At 44.7% G+C, this 24019-nt stretch overlaps 1 protein-coding gene across 1 annotated transcript in view; it reads left to right on the top strand.

Annotated features, from left to right (window-relative positions):
• The window catches only part of Myo3b (myosin IIIB), a 336609-nt gene that overhangs the window by 27577 nt on the left and 285013 nt on the right, over positions 1 to 24019 (top strand). The window contains exon 6 of the mRNA XM_021150395.2: positions 6394 to 6539. Coding sequence (XP_021006054.1) covers positions 6394 to 6539 — 146 coding nt within the window. The remainder of the gene's footprint in view (positions 1 to 6393; positions 6540 to 24019) is intronic.

The following is a 24019-nucleotide window of genomic DNA, read 5'->3' as shown; positions in this document are numbered from 1 at the left end:
AACCAACCAGACAAACAAAAATCCCTAAAATCTCTACTACATCTGCTCTTTGAGTTATATTTCATTCTAGGGAGGAGACTCACTATCTCAGCCAGTAGCCATTAAGATGTTTGTATGTTAAACTGATGAAAAATGCTTAGCGCTGGAATATTCACGGCTGCAATTTCTGATTACTGAGATGACGTTCTATTTTAAAAGGCTTTATGATCAATAACCTTTATCAACTGCGCTGCATGGACTTGTAAGGAAAATGAAGGGCCCTATTTACCTCCCTGCCTCTCAGTCCATCTTATTTGCCAGGCTGCTGCCTGCACTTTGGGGCTCAAGGACAGCCAAGGAGTAACAGCTTTAGGTCTATTTGCCTTGCCTCTTATTTAGCCGAATTTAGCTCTTGAGATAACAGCATTTTGCCTGTGTACTGGATGAAAATTTAATCTCGACCTCTGGTTATAATTTTGGACCGCGTGATTGATTCTAGCAAGGTGAGAAATCAGAATACGGAGAGCAAACCTAATTAAATCTTTAATGACATTCAGAAATATTAGTGGAGAAAGAACATCTGAAGAAGACGTACTGTATTTCAGCTTTGGCAAGTTTTTAGGAGAGTAAAACATGGGATCAGGCTGTCTCCGTGAAGGCATTATTAAAGAGATTTTTAGCCCAGCGGCTCTTGATATGATTTGATAAGGGTTTAACCTCAATATCTTCCTGGAGAAATCTAGATTCCTGGACTCTGGAGCTCCTGTGTGCACTGTTGTTTTTGCCTTTGGACACCCAATGTGGCCCAGGTGTTTTCTACAGATAGTGGCACCTTGTGATAAGAAGGGCTCTTGTTCCCTTGGGCTCTGAGAGCCCAGGTTTTTCTAAAAGCAGCTCTGGCCTACCTCTTGGAGGCCTCTTCAGTGAGCCCCACTGTTTTGTCTGGACTGAAATGAAGCTGCAGCTATGGGGACATTGCACAAGGCCAGGAGGACCAGAGGAAGTGAGAGAGTTCTTCCAGCCCTGAGCCCACAGTAGAAATGGATACAGATAGATAGAAATTGGTACATTCCCTTTTGATTACCCTTTTGGGAATCTTTATAATCACCTTTAACCTAGTGGTTCCTTGATGAAGCATCCTGGGAAATATTCTGCAAGAGGAAAAGACAGGCAAACGTTTTAATGTTTGTGTTCACAGGACAAAGGTCAAATGAAGAACTTTCTGCTTTTATTATAAAAAATAATCCACGCTTCCTACAGCCATTTAACAAACTGCAAGGGATGTCCAAAGAGCAAATAAGTAAAAGCTATACAGCAGCAATGACTGACTTATTTACTGATAAGCTTTGGGTGCTAAAGAGAAGGTGGGATCATCACAATTTTCCTAGATGGGACTTAGGAGGAGACCCTTGAGAAACGGGCAGCCCATTTTGTATGGAAAGAAAAGGAGAAGGAAGAGACTAAATATGTTGTCAAAGTCACCCACTGAGGGGTGCTAAAACCAAGATGGAACCTCTGGCTCTACATTTTCCTCGATTAGCCAGAGGCCCATATCTCCAGGACCCAAGAATGCTCACCCCACCCACCCCAACCCAACCCAAAGCTGGCAACAGAAAAGATCACAAACTCAACTGCCCACACTAAGAAAGACGAGGAGACGGCAAGGCTACATGAGTGTGGCATCAAGTCAAGAAAGCCTCTGTGTCCAGGAAGTTCCTGATGGCAGAGGGAGGACACTCATCCACCACGGGCGTGGGAAGAGGTGACTAGAAGGTCTTAAAGACTCTGGACCTGGCACTGATTCCCATGAAGAAGACTAAAGAGAGCTGTCTCTGAAGTCTGAAATGCTAATCCTCTCTGTGACCTAAACCACTGTGAAGGCTCTTGCTTGTTCCCAGTCCTCCCTTGAAAGAAAAGTTTTGGAGGACAAAGTGCTTACAACTGGCATCTGGAAAGCTCAAGGCCACCTCTGCGTAGGATAGATCCTGGTACTGGGTACTAAAGTTGCCAGTGCATAGATACTGCTCGTAATCCTGGCCTTAGTATTTTCCCGCTTCCTAAAATAACCAAGAGTACAGTCTTAAGCGCCACCAGAAGAGCCCTAAGTTTGCATTTCGAGGTAAGAACCTGGACACGCTCCATTAACCAGCATCCAAACAATTGCTCTTTAGCTGAAGTTCATCTTCCTTAACGGAGGTGTTAGCCCAGCTACTGGTATCTTTTCCTTGACTCTAAGCCCTTCTACAAAATATCAGTTATAAAAGCCCTTCAAGGTTCCAGCCATCAAGAAAAGTGCCAGCCCCAGAAAAACCTACATTGCATTCTAGCTAGTCTGCACAGGGATGTTAGACCCTCCTTTTCAAATACTATCCCAAGGTCACTTACTCAGAAACCATGAAGTTAAAGAATGTTAGGGCTGGAGGGGGTAGAAATGGTTCCTTTTCACAATGCTATCATTTTATAAGCCAAGAGAGCTCCTGAGTTAGAAGTTCAATACCAGCCTGGGCTGTATAGTGAGGCTGACACTAGAACAAAACAAAGCAGAAACAACCAAGAGCAGGTCACTGGAAAGATGGCTCAGTGGTTAAGGGCGATCGCTGCTCTTGCAGAGGACCTGGGTTTAGTTCCCAGCACCCACTTTGGGCCATTCTCAACTGCCTATAACTCTTGTTCCAGGGCATCTGATGCCCCTTGTTGGCTTTCACGGGCACTACACTCACATATACAAACCCACATCCAGAAATATGCACATAACTAATAATAGCAATAATAAACCAAGTTCTAGGGTCCTAACTCAGTTAGACTTCTTAGAAGTTAGTCTGCCTGGTTCAAGGCAGCGCCTTCCCTGCCAGCCACGGCTGCTCTCTCAGCTTAGCAGAGCTTCCTAACAAAAATTCAACCCGGAAGTCCTCTGCGAGGTTCCTTCTCCTGCAGCAAGGGAATCAAAGACCCAACAGTCCCAGAATGCTTTACTTGAAGATAAGGAGAAGGCTGAGCTAAGAAGCACGGCGTGTATTCTCCTCTTCACAGCCATGGTTTTGTGTTAGATTTATAGATGAAGATGCACTGGCCTTCATGTGGGAGGCATCTTTAGAGCGTTCCTAAAATCCATCAGAGTTCTGCCACAAGAAGGGCTGTTTCCCCTTGTGAGTAAACAGCTGTAAAGAAGGTAACAGCCTCCTTCCTTCTCTCGGGGTTGTTTCTGAAGACCATTTCCTCTACAGGGCCTGGCACCTTGTCTGGCTCATGGCTACAAAGTAACAATTTGTGAATTATTTTAGCAGTATACTTTCCCACAAACTTCCTTAGAAGAGTTTCTTTGGTGTCTGATGAGCTGAGTTCTGGGAGAAGAATTGGCTGAGAGGTGTATTTCTGTTTATGAAGTCTGCCTCTGTCTGGAAAGACAAGCTGAAACTAGTTTTGAATATTTTATGACAGCGCTGGAGAAGTTGTCAGCCCGTCTCCAGTTCCATGCTTGGCTGTGTTCTTGGGTTGGCTTTTGTTCCATCTGATAGGCTGACACTGGAGTGTCTTTCTGGACACTGTAGACTGCTAGTGCAAGACACTTCCTGTCACCTTCCTCAGTGGCCTTTCTCTAGTGTCCAGAGATTTTGGAGCCCGCATCCCTTATCAGACACACTAGTGCACACTGTCTGGGGACATTGATGATGGCTGTAGCTTGCTATTTAACCATTAGAGACCCGCTTTATATTTCACTTGGTTCCAGACCCTGCTTGGGGGAGGGTAGAGTCTCTCTCTCTCTCTCTCTCTCTCTCTCTCTCTCTCTCTCTCTCTCTCTCTCACACACACACACACACACACACACACACACACCATCACAGTGCCATTAGTAAACTGCCAAACTGTCTTCTGATTGATAGGTCTAATATTATGTTTGTCCCGCACTTTCAAAAATGTCATTCCTGGGAGGTGTTGAGGAGCCTTCTCTGGGGCTCCTTGTCAATGCTGCAGGCTGTTGCGTGATTGGGGTGAGGAAACTGAGGTCCTTAGAGGCACTGAAGTAGCTTTTGTTTCCAGATTCTGAGTGACCTGAACTTTATTTTGAAAATAATGCATTGAACTAATGACAGAATAGTCTGTGAGAAGACGTTCTGTTCTGATGGAGGGGTGGCGGCCAGACCCATGGTGCAGGTCCATAGGAGAACATTCTCTAGTTCAGAGACCAGGGGGGGGGGGAGAGAGAGAGAGAGAGAGAGAGAGAGAGAGAGAGAGAGAGAGAGAGAGAAAGAAGAAGAAGAAGAAGAAGGAAGAAGGAGGAGGAGAAGGAAGAGGAGGAGGAAGAGGAGGAGGAGAAGAGGAAGAGGAAGAGGAAGAGGAAGAGGAAGAAGCAGCAGCAACAACAGTAAGAGCCATAGCTGAGGTTGAGGATAGAAGGCTCAGGACATTTTCACATGACCTTGTGTGGAAGAGAGCAGATATACTACCTTTCTCTCACTGCTTTAATAATATTAAGATCCAGGGGCCCAAAGCAACATACATTTTTTTTTTTCTGAGAGAGGTTTCTCTGTGTAGCCCTGGATGACATGGAACTCTCTCTGAAGACCATTCTGACAGCAGACTCAGAGATTCGCCTACCTCTGCCTCCTAAGTGCTGGGATTAAAGGCGTGCGCCACCAGCCACCATCACTTAGCACAACATAATTCTTTATTTTGCTGATTTACTTTCTACTAAATATCCGAGGCAGGGCAATCTAGAGGGAACAAAAAAGTATTCCTTCATAGCCATAAGGTCTGGGAATATGAAGGCTCTGGGGTTCCGTGAGGGCCTCCGACTCTCCTCGTATGGTGGGAGGTGAGAGAGCCAGTCTCATACACTTGTCTTGACCTGAATCCATTCAGGAGGGCCAAGCCTCTGGACTGGACATCTCCCCGAAGGTCACATCTCCTATCACTGTTGCATTACAGGGATCACATTTCTCACACATGAACTGGGGGGTGGGGGCAGGGGGCACATACAGGCCAGAGTACTCGTCTTATAATTATAATTACCTAGGTCAGATGTCCAGTAGGGAGCCTTGGAGGCCTTAGGGGTTAAAATCACTATCTCCCATTGGATACTTCCCTGACCCCTGAGATTTGAACGCTTCAGCTTTGAGTCTTGAACCTGCTTTCCCTCTCTCCTTTCCACGTGGGTTAACCCCAGTTCTCCGGTACATGCTCAGGTCAAACACTTCAGTGTTATCCACAGATCTTTTTTCTTAAAAGTCCACTCTGAATTCCAGTTGGTTCAACCTTCAGAATTACATTCAGGATCTGGTTATAACTAGTTGGTACAGTAGCACTGTAACTGGCTGTGTGTCCCCCTCTCTTGGCTCTGCCCTCAGCATGCAGCCAGGGGAGCAACTAGAATAGAAGCCTGACCTGTCTCTTGTCAGCTTACCACAAGTAGTTGTCTCACCCAGAGTAAAAGCCAAAGCCAACATGAGAGCCTGAGGGGAGCAGCCTGCCCACCCCACACTCACCAATGTGGTGCTCAGCTGTCACAGTCAGCATCCGGCCTGCTCTGGAAGGCAGAATCAAGGGCAAGGGGAGTCCTGGGTCCCTCTTCACCCTCTGCTTGCTCCTCTATCCCAGTCTTGCATGACAGTCAGGAGTATGCTTTCGTGGGACTTAGAACATTGATAGAAACAGAATCCTCCAAGAATGCCTGTTCTTCACCCACTAGCAAGCCTGCAGCCATTTCTAATTTCTCTGCTCTCTACCCAGTTAGGCCATAAAATGCAGTGGTACCCACAAACTGTTGTTGAGGTTGTTTGATGTTGGGGAGGTTTCTGACGTTGTTGGTAAAAGGGAAACTATAGGATGGGGTGGCTTCTGCTTTTCATAACCGTATGGTCTTCCAACATCCATCTGCTCAGTGGGTTACACTCCCGAGGCCACTGTTTAAGAGCAACTGTTTTTGGGGGTTTAAATTTAACAGCAGGCTGGGAGGTACCGTTCGAATACCAAGTTTTTTCTTTAAAGGGGAACGAGAAGCAGGCACTTTGAGGACAGAGTGGCCTCTCTCCCATACACTACCTCGTGATGTGCTTTGCACTGAGATGGTTCAACACATGGTTTCTGAGTGGAGCTAACACATTTTAAAAAGGAAGCTAAACCATCTGTAATCCTAGCACGCGTGATGGTCGCATGAGAACGGAAGAAATGAACATGTAAAGGCACATCTTGTGAATTTGAGACCAGCCTCAGCAACATCGTCAGACCCCAGTTCAAAAGGAAAGGAGAAAGACCTAAGTTAGTAAACATATCAGATGATGAATCGGTTATGCACAGCCTACAAACATCTCACTGCTCCCATTCAGCATTAGCACGGTCAATGGAACAACAAAAAGGGTTTCAAGGCATCTGGGGTGACAGTGGCCTGATGTGTTGTGTCTCGTTTTTGTCTGATAGGTCATTGCTTGCGAGCAGCAGTATGACTCGTCCTATGACGCTCGTTGTGACGTCTGGTCCTTGGGCATCACAGCCATTGAGCTGGGAGATGGAGACCCTCCCCTCTTTGAAATGCATCCTGTGAAAATGCTCTTTAAGATACCAAGGTAGGACACCAGGTGGCGCTCTTGACTCATCGGTGCTCCACGAAACCGGTTTTGGAGGGAAGCTAGTTGGTATGCAAGTTCTCTCGGAATTTGAGAAAGCTCGATTGTGTAATATGTTTCCCTTTCAAAAAGATGAGGGAAAAAAAATTAGAGTGGGGGTGGGGGCGCGAGGAGATACTAATCTCTACAAGATAACTGCCCTGAGAAATGGCGAGAGCATGGGGCAATTATCAATTCACAGCCCTACAATTTTTCTGAAATGTTCTTTTTTTGTGTGTGTGTGCTTTCTTTACACGAGAGAAACACAGATGTGATTTGGGACTAAACAACTGGTCTAAACGCCGACATTTTCTTTTTAAGTGTACTTAATGTAGCATTGGGGGAGTTTGGGGGGGCTCCCCAAAATACATATTCATATGGTCGTGAATCCACTCAGATCAGCAGTGACGTCTATCTGAAAGATGTCTCATTACCCATACATCCTTATTCTTCACCCCTCAGTGGGAAAGCCCCCTCAGAGGAGTCTCAGAAGTGATTTAGATGAAGTGTACTGCCTACTCTGTGTGTTCTCAGGGTCTGCACATGTAGGGGGTTCTTTTCCAGCAGCTGAGCTGATAGACGTTAGGAGGGTCAAATGGTGGGGAGTCCAGCTCAGCCTGGGTGCAGATTGATAGATAATTTGTATTTTCCAAACCGGCTCTTTCAAAGAAACAATCTGGGCCGTTGAATCGATGTCACAATACACATGTTGACCTTCCCTTATCTGCACAAAAGCACAGCTATCTGCAGCCTTTACACAGTTCTGGAAATTGCATTTGCATTTCTGATTAGGCCTATTTATATGCAGATGGGGCTCTCAAGCGTTGATGTTGATCATCGTAATATTATCATTTTAGACCTAATCCAGATGTGAGCAAACCAACAACCAACATTCCGAAAACAGCCTCGCTTAAGCCGGGCTGGTTTTTCTGCTTTTTCCAAAACATAAAAACAAGTGCTCCGTGGTAGCAGCTGAAGCTTCTGGCTTCTTAATTAACAGTCTGGTGAGCAGCCGAAGGGACCTAGGGATGCAGGAGCCGGCAGCAGAGAGAGCGAGCAGTGACATGTGCAGAGATGAGGAACCGGGCTGCAAGGATTCTCTGTGTGGCTCCTTGTGTTACAAGTGCTTGCTTGCTTTCTATGGCAACATAGTTCCCCAAATAGCAGAGAGTTTTACGAGATGTATACACTTTCAATAAGAGATTTCTTTGGGTATATTTATTCTTTCCCTTTTTAAAAGTGTGCATTCCTAGGCAGATGAAATGTTTTGAAAAAAAATCGCCTACGCTGATAAATTCAAGGCAGCTAAAGAGGTGTGTGCATGCATGAGCGTGTGCGTGTGTGTGCGTGTGCGTGCGTGCGTGTGTGTGTGTGTGTGTGTGTGTGTGCACATGAGTGTATACCCATTGAGTCAATAGACCCTTCATCTCCAGTGATGAGCTAACTTCTGTGTCCACAGCCTCTGCTCTCTGCTCATCTCTATTCTAGCACTCCTCTCCCGTCTTGTATCTTGGGAGAAGTCTTTAGATCTAGATGAAGATAACTAACCCCCTTTCACTACCTAGACGCAGAATGGCTCACAGAACAAGGGAACTGGAAGAAATCAATCTTTATCCCAGCTATGCTGAGACTGTCACTCTTTCCTAGACTTCCTGCCTTTCTTTTTTCTTCTTTTTTTTTTTTTTTTTCCTGTTCGGATGCTGGATCAGATATCAGAATAATAGTTTGGTAGATTCTCTGTGTGATCATTTGGACTCAACATTTGCCATTGTCACAACTCTAATGGGCTGGCTTGCCATTCTTGGGCAGGAAGAAGAAAAACAAATGACGACATGCAGCCTCTGTGCTAGGATGGTAGCTGCTCTCTTCCTAAGCCCTGGGAGAACTCTGTGGGTTTATATTCAGTAAGTTAGTTCTTTAAGAATTATCCTATTGGAATCACTCAGTTCTCTTTGAAGGGTTAAGGGTTGACTAGAGCTGTGTGACCATGCATGCTTATTCTCAGTGCTAAAAATGTATCATTTCCTCAGAAAAAGCTCTTAGATGGAAAGTGATGAAATTAAACACTTACATTTTAAAAAGCCTTATATTGCATTTATTTGTTTGTTTATTTATGTACTGAGAAGGCATGGGAGGGTGTGTGTGTGTGTGTGTGTGTGTGTGTGTGTGTGTGTGTGTGTGTATGAAGACATCAAAGGACTAGTTTCATCATTCTGGTTGTGGGGATTGAGCTCAGGCTGTCAGGTTTGGCAGCAAGCATCTTTACCCACTGAGTTAGTTCACCAGCTCTCATTTACATATTTTAAAAATCCAGTTGAATATTGACTTTTATATTTCATAAGGGTAGGCCCCTCCCCTTGCCCTACCCTCCCTTCCCCTTCCCTGCAAATAACATTAATGACAAAAATTCTTGATTCTGTTTGACTTCAGTTTCCTTTTCTTTTTCTATTTGGATGTACTTCCAATGCACTGGAATTTTCTTCCATTGAACAATGAGGTCCATTTTATGGTCCCCTGGGATCTGGAAAACTGGAGGCTTCCTTCCCTGAATTTCCCTACTGGCCTCCTCCCTTGCAGTTATTTTATTCTTGGAAATAAATTGAGTAAGTGACTAAGTGGGGGAAGAGAGGCAAGGCTTGACTGAGTCATGGAAGGAGTGACTTTCAGAGGTTACAGAGGACTTATGATGGATGACCTTGTGGCTGCTGGAGGTGAGAGCCTCAGATGTCATTTCAGGCAGGAATTACATGGGCTCCCTGGGCACTGTCAGAGCCGTGGAGCAGGACCTGTCTGGCTATGGTTGATCTGCTTGCAAGCAGGTCTCCTCTCTGCTTCCTCCCACCTTCTTCTGTCTCCTGACCTTCACATTGCAAGATGACAAACAGCAATTGTGACCTGCCTTTGAAATACTGCGTGACTCACACTTCTTCCTACGCTGCAAACACACAAATTATCTGCTGATTGGCACAGCGTTCACTGTTTTCTGAACCTGTCAGCGTGTCATCTTGTCTATGCCTTTGCTCCAAAAAAAAAAAAAAAGTCACCCCTGACTGCTGATGCTTCTGCTGCCTCCCCACCCCACCCCCCAGAGTTAGAAGAGGGAGAGTGAAGTCGTTTTTCTGAGCATCTGTAGATTTCATTCTTACATGTTGGGTTTTTTTTTTTTTGAGATGCCATTTAAAATCCCAAAGGCTTGGAAGGATCATATATGTATGTTTGTGTGTGTATACATCCAGCCCGATATATCTCATATATATTTCACTTTAGAGATCTGTTTCACAGTTATAATTTCACAGATCAGTAGGGTTAGGAAAAATATACAATTATTTTGGTCTCTAGGTAATCTAGGTATCTTTCTTTAGCTCAGAGTCTTTAGCTAATTACTCCCCTTGTCCATTGTAGACAGGTTCAGAAAGGTGGTAGGGACCTTTGTGGGGTACAGTATGGGTTTACTACACAAGCATTGAGAACAACACTGTGCATGTATTTACTTGGGCCCAATGAAGGATGGCTTTGATCAGTGTCTCATGACCAACTTCATGCTTTCCACATTACTCTCTGTAGAAAAAAAGCAAAAGAAAACCCCACCCCCCAAGATTCCCAGTAGAAACTTGCCTGATCATTCCAGTCTCCAGAGCTGGCGACTGCCTTCCCCGGAGAGCTTTCCCCGCAGTGAACAGTCTCAGGAGAGGAGAACTTGTGACCATCTCTGCTTCATGTGTCCATCACTAAATCCAGGCGTTCCAGAATCACCCGCTCCCAACCGAGGGAGTTTTTCAGGGTTGCCACAGCAGAGAACCAGAGATTCAATGAGTTTGAACAATCAACACTTATTCTCTTATGGTCCTGCTGGACCGAAGTCCAAGAGCACAATCCACACAGAGCTTAGGAGACTCCTTCCAGAGTCTCCTCAGAAGCTGTTCTGGAGGCTTTTGGAGGAGCCTTGCCTCCAGTCTTCTGTCCTTCGTATCCCTCTGCCCTCTGTCTTCTTCTCTATTTCTTCCAGGGACATGAGAATCCCAATCCCGGCTCACACACCTCCAGGGCAACAGCCATGTATCGATCGTCATATCTGGGTAGATCCTGATTGCAAATGAGGTCACATCTCAAGCCACAGTTCAACCCAATACCTTAACTAGCTTTCCTGGTCACCAGGTTCTCTGTGGAACTAATTTAGAGACAAAACTCCCAAACCTCTGGCTCACGAGTGATGAGAAAGGAATATGAGCAAGGAATGACGCTAAACTTGCAAATGGGACCTTGCAAGTGTGACTAACTGTGTGACAGGCACAGTATTCTGTGTTTCACCAACATGTATGTGAGCCCCACAGTGACCCTGGAAGACCACTGATATCCCCAGTCCTTTTCTGAGTTAGGTGACTGAAAGCCCACAGAGGTTTTGCAGCCAGTCTCTGGTCTGCACATAGGAAGAAAAATGATGTGCATACAGAAGCCTGTCTCTAAAACCTACATATTTTGCAGGCATGCTGGAATGGTAAATCCTTCTAGATTTTATGCCAAGCAGTGACAGTCCCGGAGAGCACAGGACACAGGTTCAGCCTGTTAGAAGCTTACAGTTTAGCATGCTGCCCCGACTCACTATTTTAAGTGATGTTAGCAACCTAAAAGGCAGAAGTTACATTAGCACCAGTGATTGTGTCCATCAAGGAATTGAGGACTACACAGAGGTCATCATAGGTGAGTTCAGGGCATCGCTAAGGATGGATCAATTTCTGACCCCCCAATCCAGAAACCCATCTCCTCCTCAAATTCCCCTTCAAACCACAGCTTTTTACTCCTAATTTAGAACACCTCAGTGCTTGAAGGAAGATTTGGGGAACGTTACATAAGCATAGCGAGATGCTTCAGAATAGCATTCTTTGTATCCAGAAGTTTCTGTTCACAGAGCACTCTTTGCAAAATGGTATCTAACCGGCCAGGGCTATTTCTGGACTAGCCAGCATCTTCTGTCTTGCCACCCTCCTTTTCTAGTTTTTCCTATTATTTCTTCAGTGAGAAAGCTTGCTCTGGGGTCTGGGGAAAATCAAATCCAGTTTTTGGCATCCTGAGTGGGAATGCATTTTCTCATGAAAACAGTGTTTTTAAGCATCTCTTTAGGAAGAAGCCGTATAATATCCATTGCTTTGTACTTTGGGTGTGCTATTCGAATTTTGTGACTAAATAAAGTCCTAGAGCCTGGGCTGAGGACTCTGTCTCCATTAGAACATTATGCTTATGGGGCGAAATATTTTCCAAGCTCTAAGCTAAGGTTATGAAAACACTTTGGAGCCCAGTCCACTGGGGACTTAGGAATGTCCACACCTCTGCATTAGGATACCTTTACCTTTGCTCTTGCAAACTGAGTTGGGTGAGAAGCAAAAGCGAACAAGGCCTGGATTGCTTTTGAGGAAAGCCTGTTTCTTCTGTCCCCAACTCAATCACCAATAAAAGTGAGACATGCAGAGTTTGGGGTAGAAAAAAGTAAAGGGAATTCAGACATCAAGACCCTCTTAGATTGGACCCTCTTAGATTGCCTGAGGGAGGTGGGGTTCACCTTAGAATCATTTGTGTGACTGAAAGTTCTCCTCAGGGACTAAAAGACAGTCCTAGGGTTGGCTTTTCATCTTGCTTGGCCATGTGTTTTAAAAGGTACAGAGTCCTTTAGATTTTGACTTTCTAACCCAAAAACCTTCCCATATCACTATGATATGGGAAGAAGTCATTGCCAGCTGCACAATTGCAAGAGGGGGCAGAGGCAGGGGATCCTCACCTGCTGCACAGCTGTGAGAGGGGGCAGAGGCAGGGGTCTTTCTCCAGTGCACAGCTGTGTGAGGGGGCAGAGGGAATAGGGAGCCCTAGGTCACCAGCAATTGCCTTAGTATTACAGAATTGGCGCAGGATATTTTTCCTTAAGGCTGCAAAATACAAGGGAAAAGAAATTAAAACTAAACTCTTATTCTTGAAACGTAATGAGTGAGGGGTAGTGGGTGTTTAATGGCACAGTAAGGATGGGTTTGCCCCCGGGGAGCTTTGGGTTTCTCTTCACCAGTGTAAGTCACTTAGTTATTGGCCCTTTAAGCAATGAACCTTTGCAATCCAAACTTCACTCATAAAGCAAGAAGTACTCAGAGAATTACCATCATTGAGCATTTGTGGACTCCCTAATGGCAGAAAGTTTTGATTGACTCTAATAGAAAACAATTATCCTTTATGAGTCTTTCTTTTGGATGGCATTTCACATCTCAGTTTTAGTTGGCATCCTTCAGGATACCCTAGGTACATGCCCCTCATTTGCCTCTGGAATAGCCCCCAAACCCAGAACTTAACACTCCATTTCCATGGGAACCCAGTGGCTGGAGGTCCCTGGCAGGCATGCCCCGGAAGATTTCTATGCCATGGAACAGTTTCCAAATTCCATTCTAATTTGAACTGAGCAGCTGGGGCCATTAGTTCCTGTGGAGGTGCAGCTTGCTGCCCCTCTGAGTCCTGGCAGGCAGGGAGAATTCAGTTTTGCAACATTTCTTTTGGGGATCAGGTGGCGAAGCCAGAGTATGTCTTCAGGGACTACCAGTCCCCATCCAGGCTGAGCAAGAAGCTCACCCTGGGAAAAAGGAGAGGTCAGAGCCTCAGAGCATTGACGTACAGTATTCTCTGTGCTTTCCCCTTCATTACCCTGCTTCCATTCTGTTGGCACCATTCACTTAGGCTAAATCTGACTTAGCTCCTAAATGATGGAGAGATGGGCAAAGAGGATCAGCAAGCAAACAGAGCTCAAAATAGTACTGAAGGGACCAAGAACCCTGACTTCTTCTCAACTCTGGAAAAAATAGGGACTCACAGAAAGGGATACTTATAAATGTCTTTGTGAGTTGACAAAGCAGCAGGATAGGCGACACAAAGGTGAAGAACTGGGTACCTGCAGAAAGGATTGTCAGAGCAGAAGCTATCCATTTATAGGGAGTGGTCTAGAGTCAAGAGAAAGCCTGTTACAAAGACAATATTGTTTGTATCAGTTTTCAACATCTGTGTAACAAACATCCCCTAGTTGTAACAAACAACCCCTAGTTAGTTGCTTAATACAATATCATGTTTCTCAGGAATCTGTGGTTCTTTCAGGGATTCTACAGATTGTGGCTAGACTTCGTAGATCTGTGATCTGCTAGGGATGAGGTTTAGTATGGACTAGTTCAGAATGCCCTTGAGTAGAACAACTTAGCTGTTCACCATGTGGTTTCTTAACCCTAGGAAAACCAGACAGGGTTGTTTTAACATTGGTGACAGGATTCTGAGCACAGTTTCAGGAAAGGGTACAAAATGGTATAGTTTGATAATTAGGTTTTTACTGTGTTCTACAACCAATCTGTTCAGTTCAGTGAGCAGTTACAATATCTTCCAGTTGTGTGAGTTGGACCAAGTTTCTTTATGCCTCGTGTTCCAGCTTCCTACCCTGTTATGAGGATAGAAATAGTACCAGCCTCGTGGAGCTGTGAGGGGTGAGTGGATGTAAAGAGTTTAGAGTGATACCTTGTAAATGTCTATTCAGTGTGTGCTGAGTGTTACTAACGCAAAGATCTCGGGGAACTATTCACACTGACAGGAATTTCCCTTCCCTTGTAGCTGAGGAATTGAAAGCTCCCATGAGCACCACCCATGAGATCAATCATTTGAAAGTTCAGCTATTAATTGATGACTACATTAGGAACTAAGAGAGAATAAAGACAGATTCCTAATAAATTCTTACGTTTTACACAGCACCTCTGTATGAAAGAATTTGCTATTCATATCCATCTTCCACTACTCCTTTGGAGTTAATAAACACATTGATGGAGATATGGACAGCCTCTGTCCCTATGCCTACACTTGGATGCTGTGGTAGGAGCTGCCCATCAGGAAGCAAGGATGCTCTAGGATCCGACTTCCACTATATCTACCCTGAATGGGGATGCTTTTGTCTTTAGAAGGGGCTTGCTTATCAAGTGCATGGCAGCTTTATGCTTAATTGATGAGTTATACTCTCTGTCTTGGCTGCAGCCCTTTGGAAGGCTCAACTTTCCCTAGGATTCTAGATTTGTGTGTGTGTGTCTGTGTGTGTGTTTCCTGAGTAAGGGAACAGTGTCAGAAGCCCCAGATACAAGGTCAAGGATTCAAAATCGAGTCCCCATTTTCTCTCCCAGAGTGAACTGTTTTCCTCTTGCTTAGCCTAGAAGGCCAAAAACACAGGGAAGAGACAGAAACCCAAGCTGGGTAGGAGGGCGATGAGGAGAGCCTGGCTACTCCTGATGAGTTCAGGTTTCTTGGCTAGGAAGAATGATAGCCAGGCACTGGGGGAGGGGAAGGGGTGGAGGGAGGGGGACTCACAGATGAAGCTGATACCCACTGTCATCTGTCTTAGAAGAGTACTAGAGAACAACACCAGGATTAGAGGATTAAGCCAGAGGCTTGGTGAAAACAAATTGTGCCTCTGGTTCTTCTAAGCAGGAGGCGGAGGCTTCAAACTGCCACCTGGTAAGCTGGACTTTCTTCCTCACTGGGCTTGTGACTAAGATCTCCCCTCCCGTACCCCCATGAATTGCTTGTGAATTCAGAAAAGAAAAATTGGTGCTCATTTAAGACTAGCAAGGCCCAGCACAAGCAAGCAAGCCCCATCAAATACACATCCTCGTGTGGTGTGATCATAAGATTGGTATGAATGAGAGGTGTTTTTGATAGAATGTGTCTGTATTTTGGCCTCAGGGAACTTTACTTTGATATCTTTGTGGGCAAATGGGAAAAAATGCAGGCTAAAGAGTGGTGGTTGTGCTGGCTTCTTACTCCTGAAGAAGAGTGTCTTTAGACATATAGATAATGTATGTAATGTCATCATCATGGATAGAGTGCACCCTAGAGGCCGAGGTGGACTTTACTGGTGGTCTTTCCTGCTGAGCCATTTGCAAATGTCCCATCAGTTGGAGGACATTGGTATCACACTTAAATGAAGGGTAGGTGGTATGTTATTAACAGGTGGGAATTCTAAAGATCTTGGATCTCCCTCCTGTATTGCCTGTCCTGGTTGACTGGAATGATGTTTCATTCTGGGTCTCTATACTCGAACAGGCACATGGGAGACTAACCCCAACAAGGCTCAAACAGATTTCCTGCTGGGATCTAGACACCTGGAGTTGGCTCCATTGCCACCATTTCATTGTCACCACTTGAAGGAACAAAATCAGGCATGGCTCATGAGTGAGAACACTTTTGCACTGAGATACAGGAGCCTGCACAATTTCCCCCAGCACCCTTGATATAGTCTGTAAGTGCTCAATAGACAAGATTGACAGTACCACCAACTGCAGGATAGGACCAGCCACTGCGATGGTAAGCCACCCAGGGCAGGGTCCTCAGTCCTATGAGCTTTAAAAGACACCCATGCCTGGCCATCACTCATAGAGAATTCAGTTGAATCGCTCTGGGGTCAAGCACAGCATCTATATAAATCTAGAGTTGATTTTTCAAATGTATTTGGAATCATATATTATTTTACATTTTCATATTCCTCAGATGATTCTAAGGTATAAATTCTTACCTGAAGCAGCTACTAAACCACGGTTAGTATTTTAAAAGATAAAATCAGCCTTGAAAAAAATATTCGTGCCCGCCTTTTTCCATGACCTTTTCCATGACCACCCGGTACTATAAATTGAGAGGTAAAAAGTAGAGAAAGTTCAGAGGCATGAGCGGGCATTATGCAAGTTTAGTAGTGTGAGCTGGTATTATGCAAGTTCAGTAGTGTGAGCTGGCATTATGTAAGTCGAAAAAAATTTGTAGCAAATTGTTAGTGTTGATGGCTATGGGCTATGGTACATACCCCTTAACCAGATAGGTTGAAGTTCTAACCTCCTATACTTTAGAATGGGAACTTATTTGGAAATAAGCTCTTGATAGAAGTAATTAAGCTGTGATGAGGTGATTAGGCTGGGCTCTCATTCAGTGAGACTCCTGTCCTCATGCAAAGAGGTGAATTTGGATATGGTCATAGACCAGAAAGAAGAAGGAAGATGGTCACTCTGGAAGCCAAGAAATACAGGGTCACCCAAAGCTGGAAAGGGCACGAGAAGAAGGCTTCAGAAGGGGAATGGCCTTGTGGATACTTTGACTTTGGACTTCTGGCCTGCAGATCGGTGAGACAAATATCTGTTGTTCCAAGGCATTGTAATTCTTACTGCTTAGTTATGGCAGCTGTAGAGAACAAGGGTCATAATTCCAAAAGAGTCCGTGATCTGAAACCACTTAGAACCACTGTATGGGAGCAGAGGAGGACAGTAGAAGTTGGGAGGGATGCTTACCATCCTCACATGTTTTGATTCCCAGTATCAACCCCAAGGCTAGGAGAAGAGAATGTTGGGCAGCTGGCTATCGTCTTCTGGCACTCAGTTTGGTGTTGGCCCCACCTTGGTGGCCCACTGTGATCTGGCAGAGCCCTCCAATTCTATTCATGTCAGTGTCTGCTTTGCTGACAATACAGGGCTGTGGGTCCTCTTGGCTACACCTTTTGTTCCCTTCATTCCAAAGTTCATAAGTTGGTACTTTGGTGTCTATTTTAAAAGAAAAGAAAACTACCCAGCTGGAAGTAAACACATCTCCCAGCAGAGAAATAGTTCATTGGCTTGGTAATCCTATGTTCTTTGACTGGAAAGGAATTAAAAAAAAATCAATGCACTGGCAAAAAATTGCAAGTAAGGAAAGAATGACCCCAGGGGAATAGAGTTTGCCAAATGAGTTTGGCAAAATGCAAGCATTTCCTAATTAAAACTCTATAGTTCTCCAAGAGTATGTGTGTGAATGGCGACCTACTTACAAATGGACCATGTGTTGGTGCCAGGACTAATTTATTCAATCACTTGATAAGTATTTGTTGGGCATTTACTATGGTCATGTACTGTATCAGACATAGTGAACAACACATGGGACTTCAATTCCAGAGGAAGAGAGAAATACACAAATATATTAGGTTAAGTGTTGGTAAATGCCTGTTGTGGTCCTAATACGAATGTTCCCCCACAAAGGCTCACGTGTTGAAGGTTAGATTCCACTGATGGCAGTACTGTGCTGAGGAGAGACTGAACCATACAGAAGAGCTCTAACTTTACCAATGGGCTTGAAGTCAGGGCCTGGCTGGAAGAAGCAGGTGCCTGGGAAGATGCCTTTGAAGGGGATCTGGTGTTCTTCACCAGGCCACATTTTCCTGCTGTGAGTTTCTGCCTCGTTACAGGCCTGTGAGCAAGGATGCTTGGGAAATTATAGACTGTGAAGCCTCTGATCACGTGAGCCAAGTAAATCTTCCCTTGGTTAAGTTGTTTTTCTTGGGGGATTGTTATGGTGATGAAAAGTCTGACTAACAGCCTGCCTGTCTTCGAGAAGAGAGAGTAGGAGAGGGTAACAGGGAGCTACAGATGGAGAGGTGGAATTTTTTTTAAAATTTTTTAATTTTTAAAAATGTTTCTTTAAGACAGCGTTTCTCTATGTAGCTCTGACTGTCCTGGAACTTGCCTTGTAGACCAGGCTGGCCACAAATTCACAAAGATGCACCTGCCTCAGACTCCCAAGTGCTGGGATTAAAGGCATGCGCCACCAGGCCTGGCTATTATAGTGTAATTTATTATAGAATAAGCTGAGGGACAGTTTCTCTCACAAGGCAAAGAGAAAAGTCTTGATGGGAGAAAAGAACAAGCTGGGGATAGGAAGTGCAAAGATTCTAAGGGAGGAACAGCACAAGTTAGGTAGCAAAGGCCATGGCAGGGAGTGCCAAGGAGCATGGTGGGAGATGACACCAGAGAGCCTGGGATACAGAATGTCCTTATAGATTTCTGGGATGATTTGAGTTTCTTTCTGGGAGTGAATGGGAAGCCATTGTGCTTCAGAACAGAAAAGTGACACTAGGGACTTCTAGGTGTTAAAACACATCTAGGTGTCTTGTGGAGAACAGGGGGTTAGAAAAGGGAGCTGGAAAGAGTAGCACAGAGACCTGGCAAGAGACTTTTCCTGATGAGGTGGTGGGGCAGCCTGAGGCTGGGGTAGAGGGGGCAAGATAGGGTCAAACCATGGCTGTAATGTTGGAGCTTGGTGACTCTACTGCTTATAGACAAGAGGAAGAGAGGACACCATGGAAATCTCAAGGATTTTTGGCTTGAACAGCCAGACAACAGCAAGTGGTTGTGGGTGGGGCGAGAGGTGGCAAGATAGAGCAGGCGTCCATCTCAGACACAGAGGTGAAGATTTGTCAGCTACATAGAAACTCTGAGTAGGCAGTGGGTAGAGGTGAGAACAAAGAGAAAGCCAGGAGTGGAATGGAGTTGGAGAAGGAGTGGCCACCAGGGTAAGGCAAGAACTTCTATTCTAAAAGCCAAGGAGGCAAGGAGCAAGGAGAGTCCAAGGCTTCTGAGTCAAGTAAGATAAGACTTGGATCTAGTCTGTGGATTTGATAAAGGTTATTGCTGGAGAACAACTTCCAGAGCCAATGCCTCTGGTCTGTAATGCTCTTAAACCACCTTTTCTGGCTCTTTGGTCTTCTCTTTGGTCTTTGTTATCAGTGCTCTACATGGTGATACATCTTGCTCATTTTTGTCTGTCAGGCAGGGAGGAGGTGTGGGGGCGAAGGATGGATGACCATGGTGCAGTGAGAGGAGGTCTTAGGTTCTGTGTAAATTCCATAACGAGTCATCTAGAGGTGACTTCAGACCTCTGGGATCATGACTATGTCTTGTCCATAAGTCATAAATTAATGGAAAGCTACTAGAAGCTATTAATAGAACCATGTTGTTCCTCATAGGTGATTACGGGCTCTAACAGTGGAGAGTAGAGGAAGAACTACCTGCAATTAAGGGTATGTTATCATGCAGGACTCTCTTAAAGCTTTTATCATGAGGATATATTTATAAGTGGCTCGGGTTTAAAAGAAGAATTACATAAAAGTGTGCAAGGGCACACACATTTTGCTCTGCCTTTAGAGTCTGCCTGTTCAGTTGCGAAAGAGTTGGTATTAGTCTGGTGAATATTGGTAGTGATGAGACATAGCACAACAGAATTCAAGGTTTATTACTTTGAAATTTGTCTAACTTGGAAACCCATAGTAAGTTTAGGTATGGCACCCAATTCCAACTCTTGTCCTTGATGTCATGAATGAGTCACTTCAAAGCGAGAGGAGGTCTTAGGTTCTGTGCAAATTGTCATAACTAGCCATCTAGAGGGAACTTCAGACCTCTGGGATCATGGCCATGTCTCGTTCATAAGTCATAAATTGATGGAAAGCTACTAGAAGCTATGAAGGGCCCCATGTCGTTCCTCATAGGTGTTTCCTCCAGCTACTGCGAGGTAGTGGGAAAGTGATCTAGGGCAGGACTGAGAGGCCCTGTGTGAAAGCAGGAGCTGTGGCCCCAGGAAAGGGGAGCATTCGGCATGGTGCTAACTCCAAGACAGCCATTGCCTCATCTTAGTTACTTTTCTCTTGCTATACTAAGATAACCATGACCAAGCCAACTTATGGGAGAAAGAGTTTATTGGGGGCTTCTTTCAGTTTATTGGGTTCTTCAGAGGGTGAGTCCATGACATCATGGTGGGGATCTTGGTAGCAAGCCGGCAGGCAGGCAGGCAGGCAGGCAGGCAGGCAGGCAGGCAGGCAGGCATGATGCTGGAGCAGTAGCTGAGAGCTTACATATTGAGGTAACAAGGTAACAACTATGAGAGAGAGAAGGAGAGAGAGGAAGAGAGAGAGAGAGAGAGAGAGAGAGAGGGAGAGGGAGAGAGAGAGAGAGAGAGAGAGAGAGAGAGAGAGAGAGAGAGAGAGAGAGAACTAGGGATGGTGTGGGCTTTTAAAAACTCAAAGCCTAACCCCAGTGTCACACCTCCTCCAACAAAGCCACACCTTCTAATCCTTCCCAAACAGCTCTCTCAAGTGGGGACTAAGCGTTCAAACAGATGAGGCTGAGGCTATGGGGTCATTCTCATTCATAGTACTACAGTGAGTTTTGTTGCTTTGTTCTTTCTTTAGCTGAGTTTGTATGGTAAATGTGAGAAGACCAAGAAAATAATTTTACATAGAGAATTATCTCAGCCAATTCTCCACCCCAGGAGAGCAAAGCTAGACCAGTTTTCCAGACAGGAAGACCAAAGCCATAGAGATAGCTGCAAGTCGGCAACCCCACAATTCCTGGCCAGGCACTGCCTCCCCCAGTTGCAGTACCAGCAATTCAGATGGGGGAAAACCTCCCTCCACCTCTCTTCTGGAATTGCTTTTACAGTTGTAAACAGGGTTAGGGAATGGGTGGGGCTCAGGCAATGGGAAGGTGGTAAATATGTTTTACTTCTAAGGACTCTAATTGGAACGTGGCATAATCTTAAAATAAATGTTATTACTCTGCTTCTCAACAATGCACACATTTCCTCTCGACAGAATGGAATCCTATAGGTCGGTCATAAATCTCTTGAATAGGGCCCTCTGGTGCATACGGATAGAGATAAATCACACAGAGAGGACGGTGGACCATGAAATGATTCTGTTAGCATGTCATCTGTCTAGAATATATTTTCAAATCTCCAGCAGAAGAGTCCAAACTGTGGAGGGAGGTGCCCTAACAAAGTTAGTGTCTCTACACAGAACTTCCTCACCTCCTCCATCTGCTGCCTCAGTCTATGGGTGGTACCCTTCTGGGGGACAGAACACATCTGATGGGAGTCCTCTGCCAGTAAGAGGTGTCACCTCTGTTAAGGTGACAGAGACAGAAGGTCCTGAAGTCTGTTTTCCAAAAACATGCATACACCATTTTTACTTCTCTGATCTTCTGAAGGATTTTTTTTAAACATTCTAATAGTCCACAATGAGAATTAAAATCACAAAGGAATAAAATTTTTTGCTTTGTGCCAGTGAGATTTATAAACTTTCTCGGAAATGACTTTGCCTTCAAGTTGCTTTGAATGAAGTCTTAGAATGTGAGGTAGGGACTTAGTGACAGTGACCTGTGCTGCTTCAATATGGAGCTGCTTCAATATAAAGCAATGTGAACATAGATTTATGTGTCTGGGGACCTTGCAGGTGCCACCTGACTGGACAGGTAGTTTTGTTTCTTTCTTTTTATCTCTTGTCCCAAGTGTGTATGATGTCATTGTTTCTAAGTGAAGGTGAAAGAGAATCTGAATTTTGGGCTTGCCCTATAGTTCCTGGGCTATTATAATGACTTTCAGAGATTGGTCTCTGAACCAATAAATAGAGTCTGCCTCTCTTGAATTTATGCTAGGAAAATCAAATGTCTTCGCCTAGCATAGTGGCTCAATCTTATAAGACCCAACACTGAGGAAACAGAAGCAGGAGGATAAAGAATTTTAGATCAACCTAGCTACCTAGTGAACTCCAGAGCAACCCAGGGTATAGTGTGAGACCCTGACTCACTGACAATAACAACAACAACAACCAACAACAAGAACAAAAAGAATGCAAAGCAGAACATAAAGAAAAGAAAACCCTATTGATGTGACGAATCAGAACCTCTGTGAGTAGGAGCTGGTGCTCTGTGGGCACCTTCTTCCCTCATGATTGAGAGTACTGCGCAGTGTAGTCCCTCATCAGTCCCAATTAACCATCAGTGTCCCCCACTAGTCTCTTCCCTTCAAGAGGCGACCTTTCCCATCCATTCTCCATCACTCTTGATCTCCTTAATGAAACTCCAACTTCATCTCATCACCAGTAGAACATTTAGATGTACCACGAAGCCCATGTTCCTCCACTCACTGCTCTCATCCATATGGAAGGCTGATACAGTGGACCACAGTAATGATGGGGTGTAGGTGGGAACCAGTAGGAGAGAGGGTATTAAGCAACTGGCTCACTCCTCTTTCTCTCACTATAGGTGGGGTTGGTGTGATGTATACAGTTCCTTTTGAGACTTACTGTACTTGGCATCTGAGATGTAAGATCAGGAGGGCCAGGACTGAAAAGGGCCTGCAGCAAGGATCCAAAGAGCAGCAAGAATCCAAAGAAGCCTGCCTTTTTTTTTTTTTTTTTTTTTTTGTAGGTCTGAAGGCTGCTTGGAGCTGAGGCAAAGGGATTCTCACAGCAGTTCTCAGCCTTCCTACTACTTCCTGTTACAATATGTTATGCTGATCTCCAATCATAAAATTATTTTTATTGCTACTCTATTCGTGTAGTTTTGCTACTGTTATGAATTGTAAATCTGATATGTGATCGCCAAAGGTGTCTTGACCATCAGGTTGAAAACTGCTACTCTAAAGTTTAGCCCATTTTGTTAAAGCAAACATTCAGTGGGTGGAGTTCAAAGCCCCAGCTAATAATTAAGAGTTACTGAACCTGGAGCAACCCTTCTGCATATTTCTTTAGGGATTGGAGGTAAAAATGGCATTTGAGAATTCTGGAACTCAGAGTCGCTGCTGTACATTATCCTAACAGGTCACACATCTTTTCTCAAATCCTAGGATGACCCATGATTGCCTGCAGGTAGAAATCCAGACTCCCTTCTCTAGCCTCTAGTCCACCACAGTCTTCTTTTCTTTTGATTCTGTCCAGATGCCTTTGACTCTCCAGCCATATGAAGAAAAGCTCCCTACACAAAGCGTGCCTGTTTAGTTCTTCCTGTTATACACTATATACACTGCACACACTGCACCACACTGTGTACACTGCTCAAACTGCATACACTGCACTACTGTACACGACACACTGTATATACGGTATACACTGCATACACTGCTCACACTGTATACACTATATATACACTGCACACACTGCATACACTGCACACACTGCATACATTGCACACATTGTAATACTTCACCACAGTACATGCCACACACTCACTGTACATGCTGCACACATTGCATACACTGCACACACTGTATACACTGCATGCACTGTATACACTTCACACACTGCATATACTGTACACACTGTATACACTGCATGCACTGTTCACACTGCATATGCTGTATACACTGTATATACTGCTCACACTGTATATATTGCACACACTCTATACACTGTATATACTGCATACACTGCATATGCTGTATACACTGCTCACACTGTATACACTGCAAACACTATATGCACTGCACCACTGTACATGTCACACACCATATATAGTGCACATACTGTACACACTGTATAGACAGCATACACTGCATACACTGTATACACTGTACGCATTGTACACACTGTATATGGTGCATATACTGTATATACTGCACACACTCTATATACTGCATATACTGCATACATTGTATACACAGTCTCTTCAGTCTGAGATCCACACCTCTCCCTGCTGTCATCCACTCTACCTCTCACAATTACCCCTGGGATGCTGCCGCTGTCCTCACGATGACTGTCCTTCAGAGCCTAGTTTCCAGGCCACCTCCTCTGTGAGATTCTCTTTAATCCTCTGAAACAGGATGAGACATAT

The sequence above is a fragment of the Mus caroli genome, unplaced genomic scaffold (genome assembly GCF_978045245.1).
Source record: "Mus caroli unplaced genomic scaffold, Mus_caroli_1 scaffold_2, whole genome shotgun sequence".
Lineage (NCBI taxonomy): Eukaryota > Metazoa > Chordata > Mammalia > Rodentia > Muridae > Mus > Mus caroli.
This window is presented reverse-complemented; position numbering and strand designations above follow the sequence as displayed.